The sequence below is a fragment of the Scylla paramamosain genome, chromosome 18 (assembly GCF_035594125.1).
Source record: "Scylla paramamosain isolate STU-SP2022 chromosome 18, ASM3559412v1, whole genome shotgun sequence".
NCBI lineage: Eukaryota > Metazoa > Arthropoda > Malacostraca > Decapoda > Portunidae > Scylla > Scylla paramamosain.
Genome location: NC_087168.1, coordinates 4,946,452 through 4,963,733, shown reverse-complemented (window position 1 = coordinate 4,963,733; position 17,282 = coordinate 4,946,452). Strand labels below are relative to the sequence as shown.

Sequence of the window (17,282 nt, the reverse complement as noted above, 5' to 3'; positions counted from 1 at the left end):
GTTTGGATGTTATTGTAACTCTTATCAGTATCATAGTAATTACTGAGGATGACAAATATTAGAATAATAATAGTTATCATAACGAGCATTATTCTTTTCCATACTTTTAATTCATGAAGCGCACACACCCTCGGTCTCCCCAGGTCCCCATACCCTCTCCTCTTCAGCTACCCCCCCCCACGCGTCAATTCCTCCCCGTCGCAAGCTTTCATTCATCCTGCTCACAAGTAAATCCTGTGTGAAGAACAAAGTGACTGCTTTAAGGGCACTCGGCTGCCAAGAGACGGTCACCAGCTATTTTGAGTGATTGTACAGCTTTTGTTGCTGAAGGGAATACGGGTTAATGTTGCACTCATTCTATCAAACTTAAACTTAAAGCATAAACCTGTTATTTCTGCAGCCAAGTAATGCACAGCGCAGCCAGTGAGTGGGCATGATAACTCAAGAAAAATCAGTTCTCAAATAGTGCAAGTAATGGTAAACTTACGAGGGCGGTAATAATGTTTCCCTCTGGCTGCTGGAGGCGCTACCGTCGCGGCGAGAGCAAACGTTTAATGTTGAGTGGACCGTCCTCGTACCGTAGTATACAAAGTCCTTGCTAAAACACACAACAGTAGTGGAAAAAAATTGCAGGGAGAGTTTATTTATATAAAGAAGTCGTGGCAGTAGATGGACAAAGCACTTCGTCACTAAATGTACCTCTTCTAATACATTTGCTTGTCATGGTAAGTTCTTTCTCTCCGCCACTAGTGATTAACAATAACAATTTATAGATTCTGGGAATGTGATCGGCTGCAGATGATTGTAGTGCCTTCGTTTGATTGGCTTAGCCCCTCGCACGTCGTCAGCTGCTGTGATAAATGTACCCCCACAACGAAACGCTCCCTTAACTTAACGAGAGGCTAGAAGGTTTCAAGAATCGATTTCACAGAGCACCTCTTCAGTGATCATAGCAGGATACAAGTGAGCTAAAGGAGAGTTTTGAGTATTCGCTCCCTGGACTGTGATTGGCAAGGGAAATGACCACAGCTCAGAATGTTGAATTCTAAACCCGACTCATTGAAGCCGTGGGCCGAACCATCTGACAACAAAGAATGGATCACCACACAACACCTGGATGGAGGGGCGAGCTAGGAAGTTTTGCTGTGGTGTCCCAAAACAGACGGGCAGGCAGGAATTAAAAGCGAAAGTTTTATGAGGCCTTCGTCCTGTAATGGAAGCACCGATACTGAGTGATGATGATGGTGGTGGTGATGACGAGGGTGGTGAAGAGTGGGAGTCTTCAGTAACGGAAAAGTGAAGGTGACTGATAGTGACGAGTAAGTAGCGGCAGTGGATGAAGGTGATTTGATGAAGTACAGGTAGTGATAGTGTGATGGTGAAATGGTCAGTTTGTAGTGATGGCAGAGTGAAAGTGATGGCACGTGCTGACAGTGTGGTGATGGGTGGTGATGACACGTGGAGTGAAGGTGGTAGTGCTGTGTGGTGGTGGATGGTAGTGACACGTGGAGTGACAGCAGAGTGAGGATGATGATACGATGATGAACAATGACGTGTGGACAGTCAAAAAATGATGAAGATGACGATATGATGATGGTGGGTGCTAGTGACAGAAAACAAAGAATAACGCTTTGCTACACCATTTTGGTTTTATTGTTGTTTCAATCAACACACCGTACGTAAATATATCCCTTCGCAGGGTTTACATCTCATTGTTTGGAGAATTTCTAATTGTTACACCATGTGGCGCAAATAACAAACAACTCGCAAACAATTTTTTAAAATTCATCTCTTCCTCGCTCATCCTCTCGGCCCCAATGCTGGCTCATTTAGTATTGCGTGTGTGTTAGGATGTTGGTATGCGGGTACTGTGACTGCATTACGTCACCATAGTAACTGGTCCCGTGGCAGGTATTTTATTCGCCATTGTATTATTGACTGATATTTTTGTTGCACTGGATGCAAATTAATTGTCATATTATGTAATTAAATAAAGCTTTATGGGTGACACATTTGTATTGCACGTAATACCACTAATTCAAATGGCCGGTATAGTTTGGAATTAGTCCGCGTGTAGTCCTCCGCGAGAGTATGAAAGGCAGCAAGGGAGCTGCCACGTCAGTTCTACCCTCATGGCGTCAGACAGGTGCACGGATTGTGATTTGAGTCTAGTGGACTTTTTCCTGTGCTGCAATGGGAATCCCAGGGATATGTGCATCTTAATTTTGTCAGTACTAACAAATCATTCTTGTTGGTGTGGTGTGCTGGTGTGATATTACGCTAGATTAGTATCCATAAGGCGAGTGCAAGGGGGGGGGGGGCCAAAACTCCCCGGATGGTTTTAGGTAATGTTAGGTTCGGTTAGTGACCTTAAGGGCGGGGTTGGTGTCCAGTGGAGAAAAACTTTCCCTCACGGTTAGTTAGGTTAGGATAACCTAGAAATTTCCCTTTTTCAAAATATGCCTTTTCTCCTCCTTAGACTTTTTAGGAATGTCAAAAATGCCTCATTTTGGCTTTTCCAACCCAAAAACCCCGCATTTCCACCATGCCCTTATGTTTGTTGGCTATAATGAAAGAGATGAAGAGGATGGGAGTATTGGTTGAAATTTAAAATTTATCCCAGTTTTTAGCGGTCCTGCAAAATAAATACCCCTATGGCATCTTTTCTTCACTATTTGCAGCTCCAGGATAGAAAGAAACGAGAAGGGGAAGGAATATTAGCCCGTCACTCAAGCTACGCGGTGCTGTGTGTTTTTTGAGCGTTTCCTCACTCGGAAATATGAACCGCGGAGCCTCAAAATAAACTCTCCCCCACCAAACTCAATCAGCGTAGAGTGCTCCTCGTGACAGAGAAGGAAGGAAAGCACCCACAGAGAGAAAATCGATAAATGCATAGTGGTGAAGTGTATGTAGTACCCTTCTGCATTTACTTCCTCTGTGCTTTGCCTTGTCTCTGTGTACCTACCTCGTTTTTTTTTTTTTTCAGCTCTTGATCAATGCATAACAACATAAAACATGGGCAGCTTTGACTAACTGGGAGTGGCTGTGATGAAGGGCTGACTTGATGGAGCACTAGGGCGTCACGTGAGTTTCTTGCAGGTGGAGGTGGTGGACGCGGACAGCAGTGACGCAGTGGGGCTGGCCTTCCGGGTGAGTGGTGACGGCGTGGATCAGCTTGGTGACGGCGACGCCTTCTTCACCATCAACGCCAGCACCGGAGACCTCATCCAGCTCAGAGTGAGTGTGCGGTGAATGTGTATATGTATGTGTATGTGTAAGGAACACAAAGGAAGAGCAAGCAGTAGCAGCCTCCTTCATTATCATCATCCTTTTAATTATTTTTCTTCATTATTTTTTTCTTTTCTTCATTTTTTCTTCTTCTTCTTCTTCTTCTTCTTCTTCTTCTTCTTCTTCTTTTTCTTCTTCTTCTTCTTCTTCTTCTTTCTCTTCTTCTTTCTCTTCTTCTTCTTCTTCTTCTTCTTCTTCTTCTTCTTCTTCTTCTTCTTCTTCTTCTTCTTTCTCTTATTCCTCTTTCTCTTCTTCCTTTTTCTCTTCTTCCTCTTCTTTTTTTCTCTCATCATCATCATCATCTTCTTCTTCTTCTTCTTCTTCTTCTTCTTCTTCTTCTTCTTCTTCTTCTTCTTTTTCTTCTTCTCTTATGATGCTTCTGCTTCTTCTGCTTCTTCTTCTTCTTCTTCTTCTTCTTCTTCTTCTTCTTCTTTCTCTTCTTTTACTTTCTCTTCTTCCACTTCTTCTTCTTCTTCTTCTTCTTCTTCTTCTTCTTTTTCTTCTTCTTCTTCTTCTTCTTCTTCTTCTTCTTTTACCTTCTCCTTCTTCTTTTCTTCTTCTTTTACCTTCTCTTCTTCTTCTTCTTTCGCCTTTTCTTCTACTTCTTCTTCTTCTTCTTCTTCTTCTTCTTCTTCTTCTTCTTTTACCTTCTCTTCTTCTTCTTTTCTTCTTCTTCTTTTATCTTCTCTTCTTCTTCTTTTCTTCTTCTTCTTTTACCTTCTCTTCTTCTTCTTTTCTTCTTCTTCTTTTACCTTCTCTTCTTCTTCTTCTTTCGCCTTTTCTTCTTCTTCTTCTTCTTTTTCTTCTTCTTCTTCTTCTTCTTCTTCTTCTTCTTCTTCTTCTTCTTCTTCTTTCGCTTTTTCTTCTTCTTCTTCTTCTTCTTCTTCTTCTTCTTCTTCTTCTTCTTCTTCTTCTTTCGCTTTTTCTTCTTCTTCTTTCGCTTTTTCTTCTTCTTCTTCTTCTTCTTCTTCTTCTTCTTCTTCTTCTTCTTCTTCTTTCGCTTTTTCTTCTTCTTCTTCTTCTTCTTCTTCTTCTTTTTCTTCTTCTTCTTCTTCTTCTTCTTCTTTCGCTTTTTCTTCTTCTTCTTCTTCTTCTTCTTCTTCTTCTTCTTCTTCTTCTTCTTCTTCTTCTTCTTTCGCCTTTTCTTCTTCTTTCGCCTTTTCTTCTTCTTTCGCCTTTTCTTTTTCTTTCGCCTTTTCTTCTTCTTCTTTCGCCTTTTCTTCTTCTTCTTTCGCCTTTTTCTTCTTCTTCTTCTTCTCCTTTCGCCTTTTCTTCTTCTTCTTTCGCCTCTTCTTCTTCTTTCGCCTTTTCTTCTTCTTCTTTCTTCTTTCCTTCTTCTTCTTTCGCCTTTTCTTCTTCTTTTTCTTCTTCTTTTTCTTCTTTTTCTTCTTCTTCTTCTTCTTCTTCTTCTTCTTTCTCTCATTTTCTTCATTTCTTTTCTTCTTTTTGTTCTTCCTCCTCCTCCTTCTCTTCCTCCTTCCTTTCCATGACTGTTATTTTCGAACGCATCCAGGTCTTCTTGCTGTTGCGTTGGACGGTCCCTCTTCGTCTGAGTCTATTAACAGTAATGTTTCTCAGGGTTCTGTCCTGACATCCACTTCCTTTCATTCATCAATGATTTCAGCCGAACTCATTGTGCGATCCACTGTTGACAAGCCATAGTTGAAATTAGAGTTTCCACGAGTGTTTCCGTGTTTCTAGTGTTGGCCTAAATCGAACAAGCATTCTGCGTCATCAGTAGAAGAAACACTCATGAGTACCTGAGTACTCTCAGTCGCCTTTCTGTAGAAGGAAAATACAGTCGAGCGTCGGCAAATACTTACTTGTTAGATTTAATGATTCCACTGGTTTGAGTATGAACTTGTGTGCAAAGTAGTGTTGTAAAAGTTTCAATAAGCAGTCTTCTTTGGGCCAGGAACGGATTAATCCATTTCACATTGATTCGTAAGGGGAAAATTGTTTTTGGACATTTCTGTTCACGGACGGCCTTCAGGATTGAATTCAATTCAAAAGACGAAGTTTGACTGTATTTCAAACTAGAGAGCAAAGTTCACCACAGTAAATATATAACATAAACATATCAATGTAAGCGTCTGGAAGAAAATCCATGAAAACCTCGAACTCCAAACATTGTCTACATGTCAGACAGTGAGACTCCAGCCTTGGGCACACAGTCTGACGTAGAACACTCGCACACAGTTTATTGTCACCGACTCTAAAGCACGTATACACAACAAAGATACTTCATTGGCTTCACAGTGTATTCAGTCCCTGCCGGTAACAGCTCCTGCCGCTCTCGTCAGCCAGTTACAGCCCGTAACAAAACCTCAGCACTTCCTCCCACCAGCCACACGTCAGTCCCCAGTAGTCCAAGGCACAACCAAGAAAGTTTAAGTCTTGTAAGCTTCCTTGAGTACAACCGTCGACCCACAATGGTTACAACAGCCAAAATTAAACGGATATATTTTTGCTTTTGGAATTGTATCTGATATTTGCTCATCTCATATTTGTCGCAGTGCAAGCAGGCAATAAACAGAGAGATAGACGAATACTACACAGACTCACAAAGCAGACAGATGGATAGAGACAAACAAAACAGATAGACAGATGGAGAAAGAGTAGACAGACATACAAAACAGACAGATAAACAGACTAAACCAATAGACAGTAAACAGACAAACGGAGGGAGAGAAAGACAAACAGACAGACATGAATAAATAAAGGTGTACAATTTGAAATCAACAACAATAATACTAATAGCAAAAACAACAACAGCAACAATCATAATCATAATCATAATAATAATGATAATAATAATAATAATAATAATGACGCCATCACCACCACCACCACTAACAACAACAGCAGCAGCAGCAGCGAAACAATAACAGTTCGAAAAAATAAACAAATAATAAAGAAAACATGATAAACACCACCAAAAAAAGCAAAACACAGAAGGAACTTGAATGAAAAACTAAATGCAGAGAATACAAACTGTGGAGGAGGCAACACTTCTTAACTGTATCATGAACACTGTAGTGTCAATAGGTACTGTACTCTCGCTGTAAACACCATCACCGCCGCCGCCGCCGCAGCCACCACCACCACCACCACCACCACCACCACCACCACCACCACTAATGCAGCTCTTGGCAAAACAGCATTCAATTTGAGAACTTAGCAGGTACTCTGCTGCTTATTCTTCCTTTGTGTACGCATGTATGTATGTATGTATGAATGAATCTGCCCGTGTATTTATATATTCGTTCATGTATCCATTTATTTATTCATCTATCTATTTATCTGTCTACCTCTGTCTATCTGCCTATCTATTCATTAACTTGTCTGTTAATTTATCCATCTATCTATCTTTCTATGTATCTGCCTACCTGTCTATCTATTTATCTATCTACCTATCTATCTGTCTACTTATCTACCTATCTACTTATGTCTGTTTATCGCAGTACAAGCAGACGGCAAACAAAAAGAAAGGCAAAATAATAATACACAGACAAACAAAAGAGGCAGTTAGAGACAAAACAAATGAACGGACTGCGAAACTGTAGACGGACACACAAAACAAACAGACAAATAGACATACTAACCCAGCAGACAGTAAACATACAAATAAAGGGATAGAAAGACAGACAGACAAACAGATGAATAAATAAAGGTATGCAAGTAAAATCCTTATCTATGCCTATCTTCCTGTCCACTACCTATTTATCTATCTGTGTACCGATTCACCTTTCTACTTACGTATCTACTATCAATCTTTATCTTCTTATTAGTCCACTCATCTATCCATGCATACTTATCTGCGTGAGTCCACTAACTGGTGTCCTCCTTCCCCGGCGTGGCGGCGCAGGCACTGGACCGGGACCCGCCGCACGGGAGGGGCGAGTGGCGGCTGCGGGTGGAGGTGCGGGACGGCCAAGGAAGCGGGGAGGAACAGGAAGCAACCCCCGTACTGCCCCATCCATTCTCCCCATCCCACCTCCACCGCCAGGCGTCTTGGGGCCACCAGGACCCCGAAAGAGATATCACTCCCACCCAAGCCTGGCCCCAGTACCTCCGAAGCGGTGACGCGGCCATAGGAGATACGGGGCACGGGAGGCCAGCTGACAGGGGAAGGAAAGAGCGCCAGTTGTCAGCTCATAGGGAGCACCACAGCATCGCATCAGCCACAAGTGAGGGGCGGCTCTTCCCACAGCATATGCATAAAGGATGGGCACAGAGAGGACTCGTTACGGAGCGAACCAGAGACAAAACTGAAGTGAGTGTGAGTGTGGGCGCGGGCCTAATGGAGTTGGGCATCCAGACGCCTGCCAGTGGGGAGGGCAGGACCAGCAAAAGAGAGGCTGCGGGATGTCTTTCAGAGCAACAGGAAGTGAAGGCAAAGAGGATATTGATTCCCACGCCGCAAGGAAACAACTTGAATGAAGACATCGCGCCGTCCAGACGCCGTGACGGGGATGTATCTGCCGTCACGTCCCAGTTCCTGAGGCGGCGGGGCGGCGAAGATGCGGGCGCCATGGGGGCTGTGCAGTATCGGGACAGGCGATCCTTCCCGGCCTCGTACCCTGGAGTGACGGCGGCGGCTCGCGGCTCCCCGCCAAGCCATCCATCACCACAGACAGCAATCACAGCCGCCGCGGGCCGCCGGGAGCGTAGGAAACAAAACTGGAAAACTTGGAGCCACAACTTGCATTTACATGTGAAGGACAAATCAGAATCCACTTCGCAATTCCCTCTCGGCACCAAAAACAAGAGCGTGACAGGCTGGCACGACCCTCTCGCTCAGGCAGCGCGGAACGACCACCTGGGAACGCCCGCTCATGACTTTCAGATGAGGAACGTGAGCGCCTCCAGGAAGCTACGCCTCCCGAGATTTCTAGGCCGCGGCGCTCACGTGGAAGTGCCGCCACCAGATCAACCACAAGGAAATCCTCTCCAGGGAAGTGGACGAGGAAAGCGGCAGCTACGCGAGGGTCCGGGAGAGGCTCGCTGCGCCGTGAACACTGCGCCGCTGAGTGCAGCCGCGAACGCCACGCTGAGCGTTGCGAATGGTATTCGGCAAGACCTTTCCCCTCTCTCCTCTCATACTGACCGCCATCCCGACCCGCCTGGCGCAGGACCCACCGATCACAGGGCACCTCATGGCTCGCTTTTCGCAGGGAGCACCAAGCGAGGGTCTCTTGAGGCGAGGAAATCTAGCAGATTAAAGGTTATGGAAAAGATTCCATCGCGCCACGGAAGGGAGGACAAGGATGCTTCCCCCAATGAACACAAAGCTTCTGAGGAACGAGGAGACGCTGCGGAAGAGAGGAACATGCCCCGCACGCTCCATCAGACAAATCTGGAATCTCCCGCCACCACTAACAGAATTCCTACGTCTGGTGGCGTCACCATTAGCAAGGTGACGCGCGAGGCAGGCCAGGAAGCTCTCACGCCCTCGCCGCTAAAGGAAAGCAGCTGTGAGGGAGTGCAGGTGCTTGGTGGTGGTGGTGGTGGAGGCGGCGGGGGCAAGGGGAGCATAGTGCACGTGGTGGATACTGTGGTGACGGTGGTGGTGAAGGACATCAACGATAACGCCCCGGTCTTCCCCAACAACACCATGCTGGGCCACGTGCAGGAAAACGGGCCCGCGGGTGAGTACTGACCTTGCATTACTGTCTGCAGGCTTGGCACGGGATGCTGATCTATATTCCAGCATTCCGGGAGCATTTTTTCTATATTCTAGCATTCCAGGATTTTTTCTCTGTATTCAAGCATTCCAGGGGGTGTCTTCTCTATATTCCAGTATTCCAGAAGTGTTTTCTATATATTCCAGCATTTCAGTTTTTTGTATTCCGGCATTCCAGAGGCGTTTTCTCTATATTCCAGCATTCCAGGGCCTTTTTCTCTGTATTCAAACATTCCAGGGGAACGTTTTCTCTATATTCCAGTATTTCAGGGATGTTTTCTATATATTTCAGCATGCCAGGAGACGTTTTCTCTATACTGCAGCACTCCAGGATCATTTTCTCTTTATTCCAGCATTCCAGGGAGCTTTCTCTCTATATTCCAGGATTTCAGGGGCGTTTACTCTATATTCTAGCATTCCAAGGGTTTTTCTCTATTCTCTAGCATTCCAGGTTTTTTTCCCTATATCCGAGAATCACAAGATCTTTTTTTCTATATATTCCAGCATTCCAGGGATATTTTTTCTATGTTCCAGCATTTCACAGGCTCTTTTTCTCTATGTTCCAGCATTTCAGGGGGATTTTCTCCATATTCCACCATTGCAGAGGCGTTTTCTCTATATTCCAGCATTCCAGGGGCGTTTTATCTATATTCCAACATTCAGGAGGCTTTTTAAACACCGGTGACCTTTCTCTCTTCCCTGCTCACATTACTGTAAAGGATGTGACACGTGTGAATAATAAACAGCCTCATGACAGCTTCCGGACACGTGCGATTGGATTGTATTGAATATTCGTGCGGGTTTTCATCAATCTGACCTCGCGCGCTGCTCCGGGAAGGCTGACACTGACTTATTGATTGTTCCGCTGCTCTACCCGGCGTCTTCTCTTCAAGTCCTCGCTCTATATAATTTTTTCTCCAGTGGTCCGTTTGCTTTGAAAGTTTGGTTTCCTTTAATGTGCTGCTTTACCTCACGTTTGATGCTGTTTTTCATCGGCGCTGCCTCACCTTTAAGCAGCGCGCCGTGCCACACCAAGCCGCCACACAGGTGCAGAGGCTTCGCGGCGTTACAAACCTTGCACTAGTGGCCCGCAGCCTGCCATCCCGCCAAGCCTACGTACACGCCGGCGTCTCTTCATCACATCTTTCCTCACTACTAGTATTTCTATGCAATTTCATAATCCTGTGTCATTTGATCTTAGCTGTTGCGGAACTGTGCAAGAAATTTTTCCGTCACTTCACTTCCTCAACTACTCTGAGACATTTCCTCTTGTCGTACAGCCACCTCCAGACGTTATACGGACTAGAAATTACAAAAGCTATTCTTTTTTTATCTCTTCTTTCTTGTACTTGCGTGTAAAGATTTCGTGCATTGCTCTGGTGAGAACTGTTACTTATCGCAGTGAAGAGGGTAAACAACTATGGAGATAGCGAGCTTTTTCAGTTTTCCCTCGGCCTCTGTCACTCCTAAGAACATGGGAACATAAGAAAACAAGGGGAGCTGCAGGAAGCCGTCAGGCCTGTACATGGCAGCGCCTGTATAAAGCATACCTACGCACCTCTATCTGTCTTATCCATCCAAAAGTCTGTCTAATCTTTTAGAACTCCCCAGTGACTCGACGCCTTGACAACTGAGTTTATCCCACCCATCTACCTCTCCATCTCCTAACTAAATTATCTTTTTTTAAATCTGACTTTATCAAGCCCGAATCTACTATTTTTTATTCTGTCCTGATTACACTCGTACAGCACAGCCTGATGCGCACTCCTCCACAGCCAGGCTCGCCACCTCGCCTCGAGAACTCGCTCCATATACTCATGTGGTGTGCGAGACTCATCGCGAGACTCATCACAGTAACACAAGGAGGACCAGAGAATAATTGTTCACTTGAGTAAAAAGATACGTAAGGAGTGTCGTGGACATCAGTAAACTAGAAAGATGATTTTTTGCCTAGTACTTATTGAACTTTAGATTAAGTTAGTAAGTATGCAGGAGGAGACAACTGGAGACATTCAAATTAGTAACCACACATGAGGACTAGACGACACATACGAGTTAATGCAATGAATTAAACGAAGCAGTATAATGAAACGTTTCGAACTATGTAGATGAAACCGAACCACAGAAACATAAGTAGAACAGAGACAGTAAACAATACTTAGGTTAAGATTATATCACTTATACATGTGCACTATAAGGAGTAGTGCATCAGAGGCAGTTCCCTAACACTAATATGTGAGACTGGGTTAGTTATTAAGTTTGTGAACATTGCTGAGGTGGTTACCAGTCATGTGACGTCAGTACCTTACCTTACCTTGATGTACATTACCTAACCTAACCTTACCTTACCTTACTTTTTTTTTCCTTATTGTAACTTATCCTTGTCTTAGCTTACATTATCTTACCTTACCTTACATTTCCTTACCTTGCCTTACCATACCCTGTCTTACCTTACCTTACCCTACCTTACCTAACCTTGCCTCATCTCACCTTACCTCACACGCATCACATCTATTCCTCGATAAGCAGTAGCCGTCCAGTCAAACATCCTCCACCATCCCTTCTCACTATTCCATCAGTGCACTTCTTTCTGCCTCCCTCCCGCCCTACTGCCAGCTGCTCCCGCCGCACTCACTCTCTCCACCTCTCTTCCCGCCACACACACACACACACACTCTAGATCTTCCCTTCACGTTACACGGTCCCCCAAAACTGCATATGTCTTTTTCTGCTCCTCGTCATCAAGTCTCTTTTCACTTGCACATTTTTTCAAGAGATGAAGAACCACAAAACCAGGAAGAAAATGCTTAACTGCAGCACCAACAAACATGAAGTGGAGAGGGTCGTCATGCGGGTTGTTTAGTTCTATCTAGAGCGTCTTGGTACATAAATCAAAGCGGTTGAGTATTTGTCTCTTTTGTTATTTCCATTCTCTACAGCACTTTCTCACTGGCTTGTCTGTCAAGCTGTCCGGGATATTCTCAGCAGCCTTCGCTACCGCCACACTTCGGCTGCTTCATTTGTGCTTCGTCTTCTCTTCATCCCTTGGCTTCAGTACGGTGTGAAACGAGACACTGAACCTCTCTTACCGCCTGGCATAAAAATTAAAATTACAGAGTGACCTTAAAGTCTGGATACATAAATAATATTGTTATTTTCTATTATTTTTCTTTTTTTGTTTTATCGTTTGCAGATTGAATATGAGTTTATGAGAAGAAAAAAATTGATGGGCCTTTTTAGAGCCTTTTTAACCTTTTATATATCTTTTTTATATTCAATAGATCTTTTTATTGCATTTTTTGTTGTCATAGTCTCCTCAGAAAAGAGATTCTTCCCAGGTGGTTTCTTGTTTTCTTTCTTCCTCCGCCGCGTGACGAGGGCGCAGCGCGGAGGGTTGCTGTGCTTCCCTATTGCCATCACCTCCACTCCCTTCATATCACTGCTCAAGCCTTTCTCCACTCCTCTTTCCACTCCTTATTCATGCCATCCACAATCTTATCTTTTGTTTAAACGATTTTTCTTCTTTTTCTTCTTTTTTTCTCATCCTCTTCCTCTCTTACTTTTCATTATCATCATCCTTCACGTCTTCCTCCTCTGACTCCTCTTTCTTCTCCTCCTCCTCCTCCTACTTTTTTTACACCTTTTTTTCTCTCTCTCCTCCTCCTACTTCTACTACCACTACTACTACTACTACTACTACTACGACTACTACTACTTTTATTATTACTATTATTCCCACCACTACTACTACTACTACTACTACTACTACTACTACTACTACTACTACTACTACTACTACTGCTACTACTACTACTACTACTACTACTACTACTACTACTACTACTGCTACTACTACTACTACTATTACTACTACTACTACTACTACTACTACTACTACTACTACTCTTGGTTCATCCGACACTAAGTCATCCCAACACGTTTTTCTTTCGTACCACTAAACTTCTATTGTCTCCCTTCCTCTCTCCCTCCCTGCCTACCTCCCTCCTCATTCCTCACTTTGTTTTTATGTCCCTGCCTTTCTTCCTCCCTCCCTCCTTGAACGAGAAGAAGTGGCTCAGTTAATATTCTGTGATGTAATGTTCCCGCCTGTGATTTGTGGCGATACTGAGAGGAGATGGGGGAGGAGGAGGAGGAGGAGGAGGAGGAGGAGGAAGGGCGGGGAGATTAGAAGATGGAAGAAGAAGAAGGATAAGAAAACAGTGATATATAGACAATAGGAGGAGGAGGTGGAGGAGGAGACAATAAGAGGAGGAGGAGGAGGAGGAGGAAGGGCAGGGAGGTTAGAAGATAGAAGAAGAGGAAGGAATAGAAAGCTTTAAGAAAACAGTGATACATAGGCAACAGGAGGAGGAGGAGGAGGAGGAGGAGGAGGAGAACCTGGGGGAAGATTACAAGGGAGCAGGAGAAGGACGAAACTATGAGAAAATAGTGAGAAATAAGGAGAAGGAGGAAGAAGAGGAGGATTACAAAAAGGCTACAAATGACAAACAAAAGCAAAAGCAACAATAATAACAACAGCAACCACAACAACAACAACAACAACAACAACAACAACAACAACAACAGGAACAGGAATAACAACAAGATGAACGAAAAACTAGCAAAAAAAAAAAAGAGAAAAGAAGATTGCAAGCAAGAAGACAAACAAAAAAAAAAGAAAAAAACACAAAAAAAACGAAACAATAAATAAACAAGGAAGGGGAAAAAAGACAAAATGCAAAATAAGAAAAAAAAGTAAATAGAGGGTGAATAAAATGAGAGGAAATGAGAGAAGGAAAACAAGAGAAGAGACAGAAGGAAATAAGAAAAATAAATAAATTGAGGGTGAATGAAGGGAGAGGAAAGGAGAGGAGGAAAATAAGAGAGAGAAAAAAAGAAAATTGATGCAGAAGATGAAAAGAAGAAAAAAAAACAGAAGTGAGAGAGAAAGAAAATAAATAGTTAAAACGCACAATAAAGATGAACTAGGAATGAAGGGAGGAAAAAGAGAAGGAAGAGAAGAAAGAGAAAGAAAACCAGTGAGTGTATGAAATGAGAAGATGAAAAGTAGAAAAGAAGAAGGTGGGAATGGAAAGGAGAGGGAGAAAAGAAGGTGTAAAAAAGAGACAAGAAAAAAGAATTACGAAAAGATGAAGAAAGAGAAGAGATGGCTTGATGGAATTGAATGAGAATAATAAAAATGAAGGAAGGAAGGAGAGGAAAGAGACAAGAAAAAAACACAGGATGACGGAGGAGGAAAAGAGCGAAAAGAAGAAAAGAAGAAAATCATTACCTGGAGGAAAAGGAACAATGTTAAAAAGGAAAAGGGAAGTATGAATGATGTGAAGAACAAGGAGAAAAGACCACGGCAAAAAAAGGGAGTAAAAAAAAGTATGGAAGAAGAAAAAAGAGAAAATTGTTTGTTTTGGGAAGCGGGAAAGATGGAAAGAAGGAAAAAAGGAGACAGAAATAAAGCGGAGAGGAAAAAGAGGAAATAATATATAAAAGAAAATGTGCAAAAATATAATAGAAAGGAGGAGGAGGAGGAGGAGCGAAGTTAATGGTTGGCGTGACTTCGTATTTTGAATATAATGGAAAAAAGAAAGTCAACTAAGATGAGACTGTAAAGATAATAGATAATATAATAATAATAAGAAGAAGAAGAAAAGAAAACAATAAAATGAAGTCTAAAACCAAACAAAGAAAAACATATCAAGAATAATATCGAATAAATACGTACATGAAGAAGAAGAAGGAGAAGAAGAAGAAGAAGAAGAAGAAGAAGACAATAAAATGAAATGTAAAACCAAACAAATTAGCAAATATCAAGAATAATATCGAATAAATACATACATAGGTAAATGAATAAGTAAATAAAAGTTGACGGCAAATTGTTCACACTGAGATCATTTACGTTGTGACGGACATCAGTAAAACAGAAGAGAAAGAAAAAAAAATCAAAGGTACGGACGGAAGGGAAGAAGAGGTCGCGGCGTGGAAACTTAAACCTGTACTCTCAAAAGACTCTTCCTTGCCTTATCTCAACACTTAACCTTCTCTTCTGGGAGTCACCAGGGTCCCCAAAGGTGCTCTCATGATTCCAGGATTAGTTACACAAGCCCTCTGCACCATTAGTAGACAAGAAAACACTTTAGCGAACCTGACTAAACATCTCTGTGTCCTTTGAAAACAGTCCTGAGATTTAAAAAAAGAAAAGCATTCTGCACCGTTACTAGACAAGAAAACACTTTAACGAACCTGACTAATCACTTGAAAGGTCCTGAGAATAAAGCAAGTGTTATGTGTCATTGCTAGTCAAAAAAAAAAAAAAAAAATGCGAGTCTAGCCAACTATCTTTGTGGTCTTCGAGAACAGTAGTAACAAGAAAGCAAGCATTCTGCACCATTACTGGCCACAAGTAACACTTATGCAAATCTGAGTCATCGTTTTTGTTGCCTTCTGATAGTTAAACAAGAATTTTACACCATTAGTAGACAGGAAAACACCAGTGCAAATCTAACTCGTACCTCTGTGGCCTTTGAAAACTGTTGAGAGTCAAACAACCATTCTACACCATTGCTGGACAAGGAAGCACTTATTCTAATTGACTAATGTATTTTCTCTAGTCTCTGAATACAGCCCTGATAGTTAGACAAGGATTCTGCAATATTACCGTGAAAGAAAACACTTATACGAGTCTGTCTAATTGTTTATGTAGTCTTTGAAAACAATCCTGACGGGAGAACAGAGTGAAGAAACCTTAGCTCTGGGAGGGAGGCGAGAAGGAGGCTGTGGCGGGCGAGGAGCAGGGAGAGAAGTGAAGGATGAACAAATGTGCCTGCTGAAAAAGAGTAGGAAGGTAGCTACGTAGGTACACTGTTGGCAGTGACAGATGAGAAAATGTTGGTCTTTTATGGGGGGAAGAGAGAGAGAGAGAGAGAGAGAGAGAGAGAGAGAGAGAGAGAGAGAGAGAGAGAGAGAGAGAGAGAGAGAGAGAGAGAGAGAGAGAGAGAGAGAGAGAGAGAGAGAGAGAACGCTGGTGTGAACAGGAAGAAAAATGTATCTTGAAGAGAGGCCTGCAGGAGGAGGAGGAGGAGGAGGAGGAGGAGGAAGGGAGAGAGTAAGATAGAGAGAGAGAGAGAGAGAGAGAGAGAGAGAGAGAGAGAGAGAGAGAGAGAGAGAGAGAGAGAGAGAGAATTCATACATCTTATTCATCTTGTTCGTTGGCGTCCAGGATCCTCTCTCTCTCTCTCTCTCTCTCTCTCTCTCTCTCTCTCTCTCTCTCTCTCTCTCTCTCTCTCTCTCATCATATTTTGCAATTTTTATTCCCTTTTTCCCTTTTTTTATCTTTTCCTTACTTTTTTGTCTCCATCCACTACCTCCTCCATCTTCCTTTCCTCCTCCTCCTTTTCCTTTTTCTTCTTTTCCTCTTTTTTTTGACGATCTTTCCCCTTTACTTGCTTGTCTATTTTCTTTGTTTTCCTTTTTTTCTAATATTCTTCCTCTTCCTCCTCCTCTTCGTCGTCCTCCTCCTCCTCCTCCTCTGTCATCGTCTGCACCACACCTCATAAGGGACAAGAGATCTGATGCTGTTTATCCTTCCTGTGTATTGCTTTCCTCCTCCTCCTCCTCCTCCTCCTCCTCCTCCTCCTCCTCCTCCTCCTCCTCCTCCTCCTGTGGTGAGAGGAAGGCAGCGTCTCTAAGGCAAGAAGGACATATGATACAAAGTTCGTGGCCTCAGGGACTGTAATTTCTCTCTCTCTCTCTCTCTCTCTCTCTCTCTCTCTCTCTCTCTCTCTCTCTCTCTCTCTCTCTCTCTCTCTCTCTCTCTCTCTCTCTCTCTCTCTCTCTATCTCTCTCTCTCTCTCTCTATCTATCTATCTATCTATCTATCTATCTATCTATCTCTCTTTTCATCATCTTCCGCGTTTTCCTTCTTGTTCTCTTCCTCCTCTTGTTTTCCTCCTCCTCCTCCTCCTCCTCCTCCTCCTTCCTTGGTTCCATATCTTCACCTCTTCCTTCTCTCTGGTTCTCCTCCTCCTCCTCCTCCTCCTCCTCCTCCTCCTCCTCCTCTTCCTCCTCCTCCTCCTCCTTCTCCTCCTCTTTCTCCTCCTCCTTCTCCTCCTCCTTCTTTTCCATTATCTTAGCTTCCTCATTTTCCTCCTATACTCTCATCTCATCATCACCACCACCACCATCACCACCACCACCACCACCACTATCGCTACCACCACCACCACCACCACCACTACCGCTACCACCACTACCATCACCGCCACCTCCACTGCCTTCTGTCCTAAGCAACAAT

At 43.3% G+C, this 17,282-nt stretch overlaps 1 protein-coding gene across 1 annotated transcript in view; it reads left to right on the top strand.

Annotated features, from left to right (window-relative positions):
• The window catches only part of LOC135108965 (putative neural-cadherin 2), an 87,751-nt gene that overhangs the window by 24,652 nt on the left and 45,817 nt on the right, over positions 1-17,282 (top strand). Inside the window, exons 6-7 of the mRNA XM_064019867.1 lie at positions 3,100-3,237; positions 7,157-8,939. Coding sequence (XP_063875937.1) covers positions 3,100-3,237; positions 7,157-8,939 — 1,921 coding nt within the window. The remainder of the gene's footprint in view (positions 1-3,099; positions 3,238-7,156; positions 8,940-17,282) is intronic.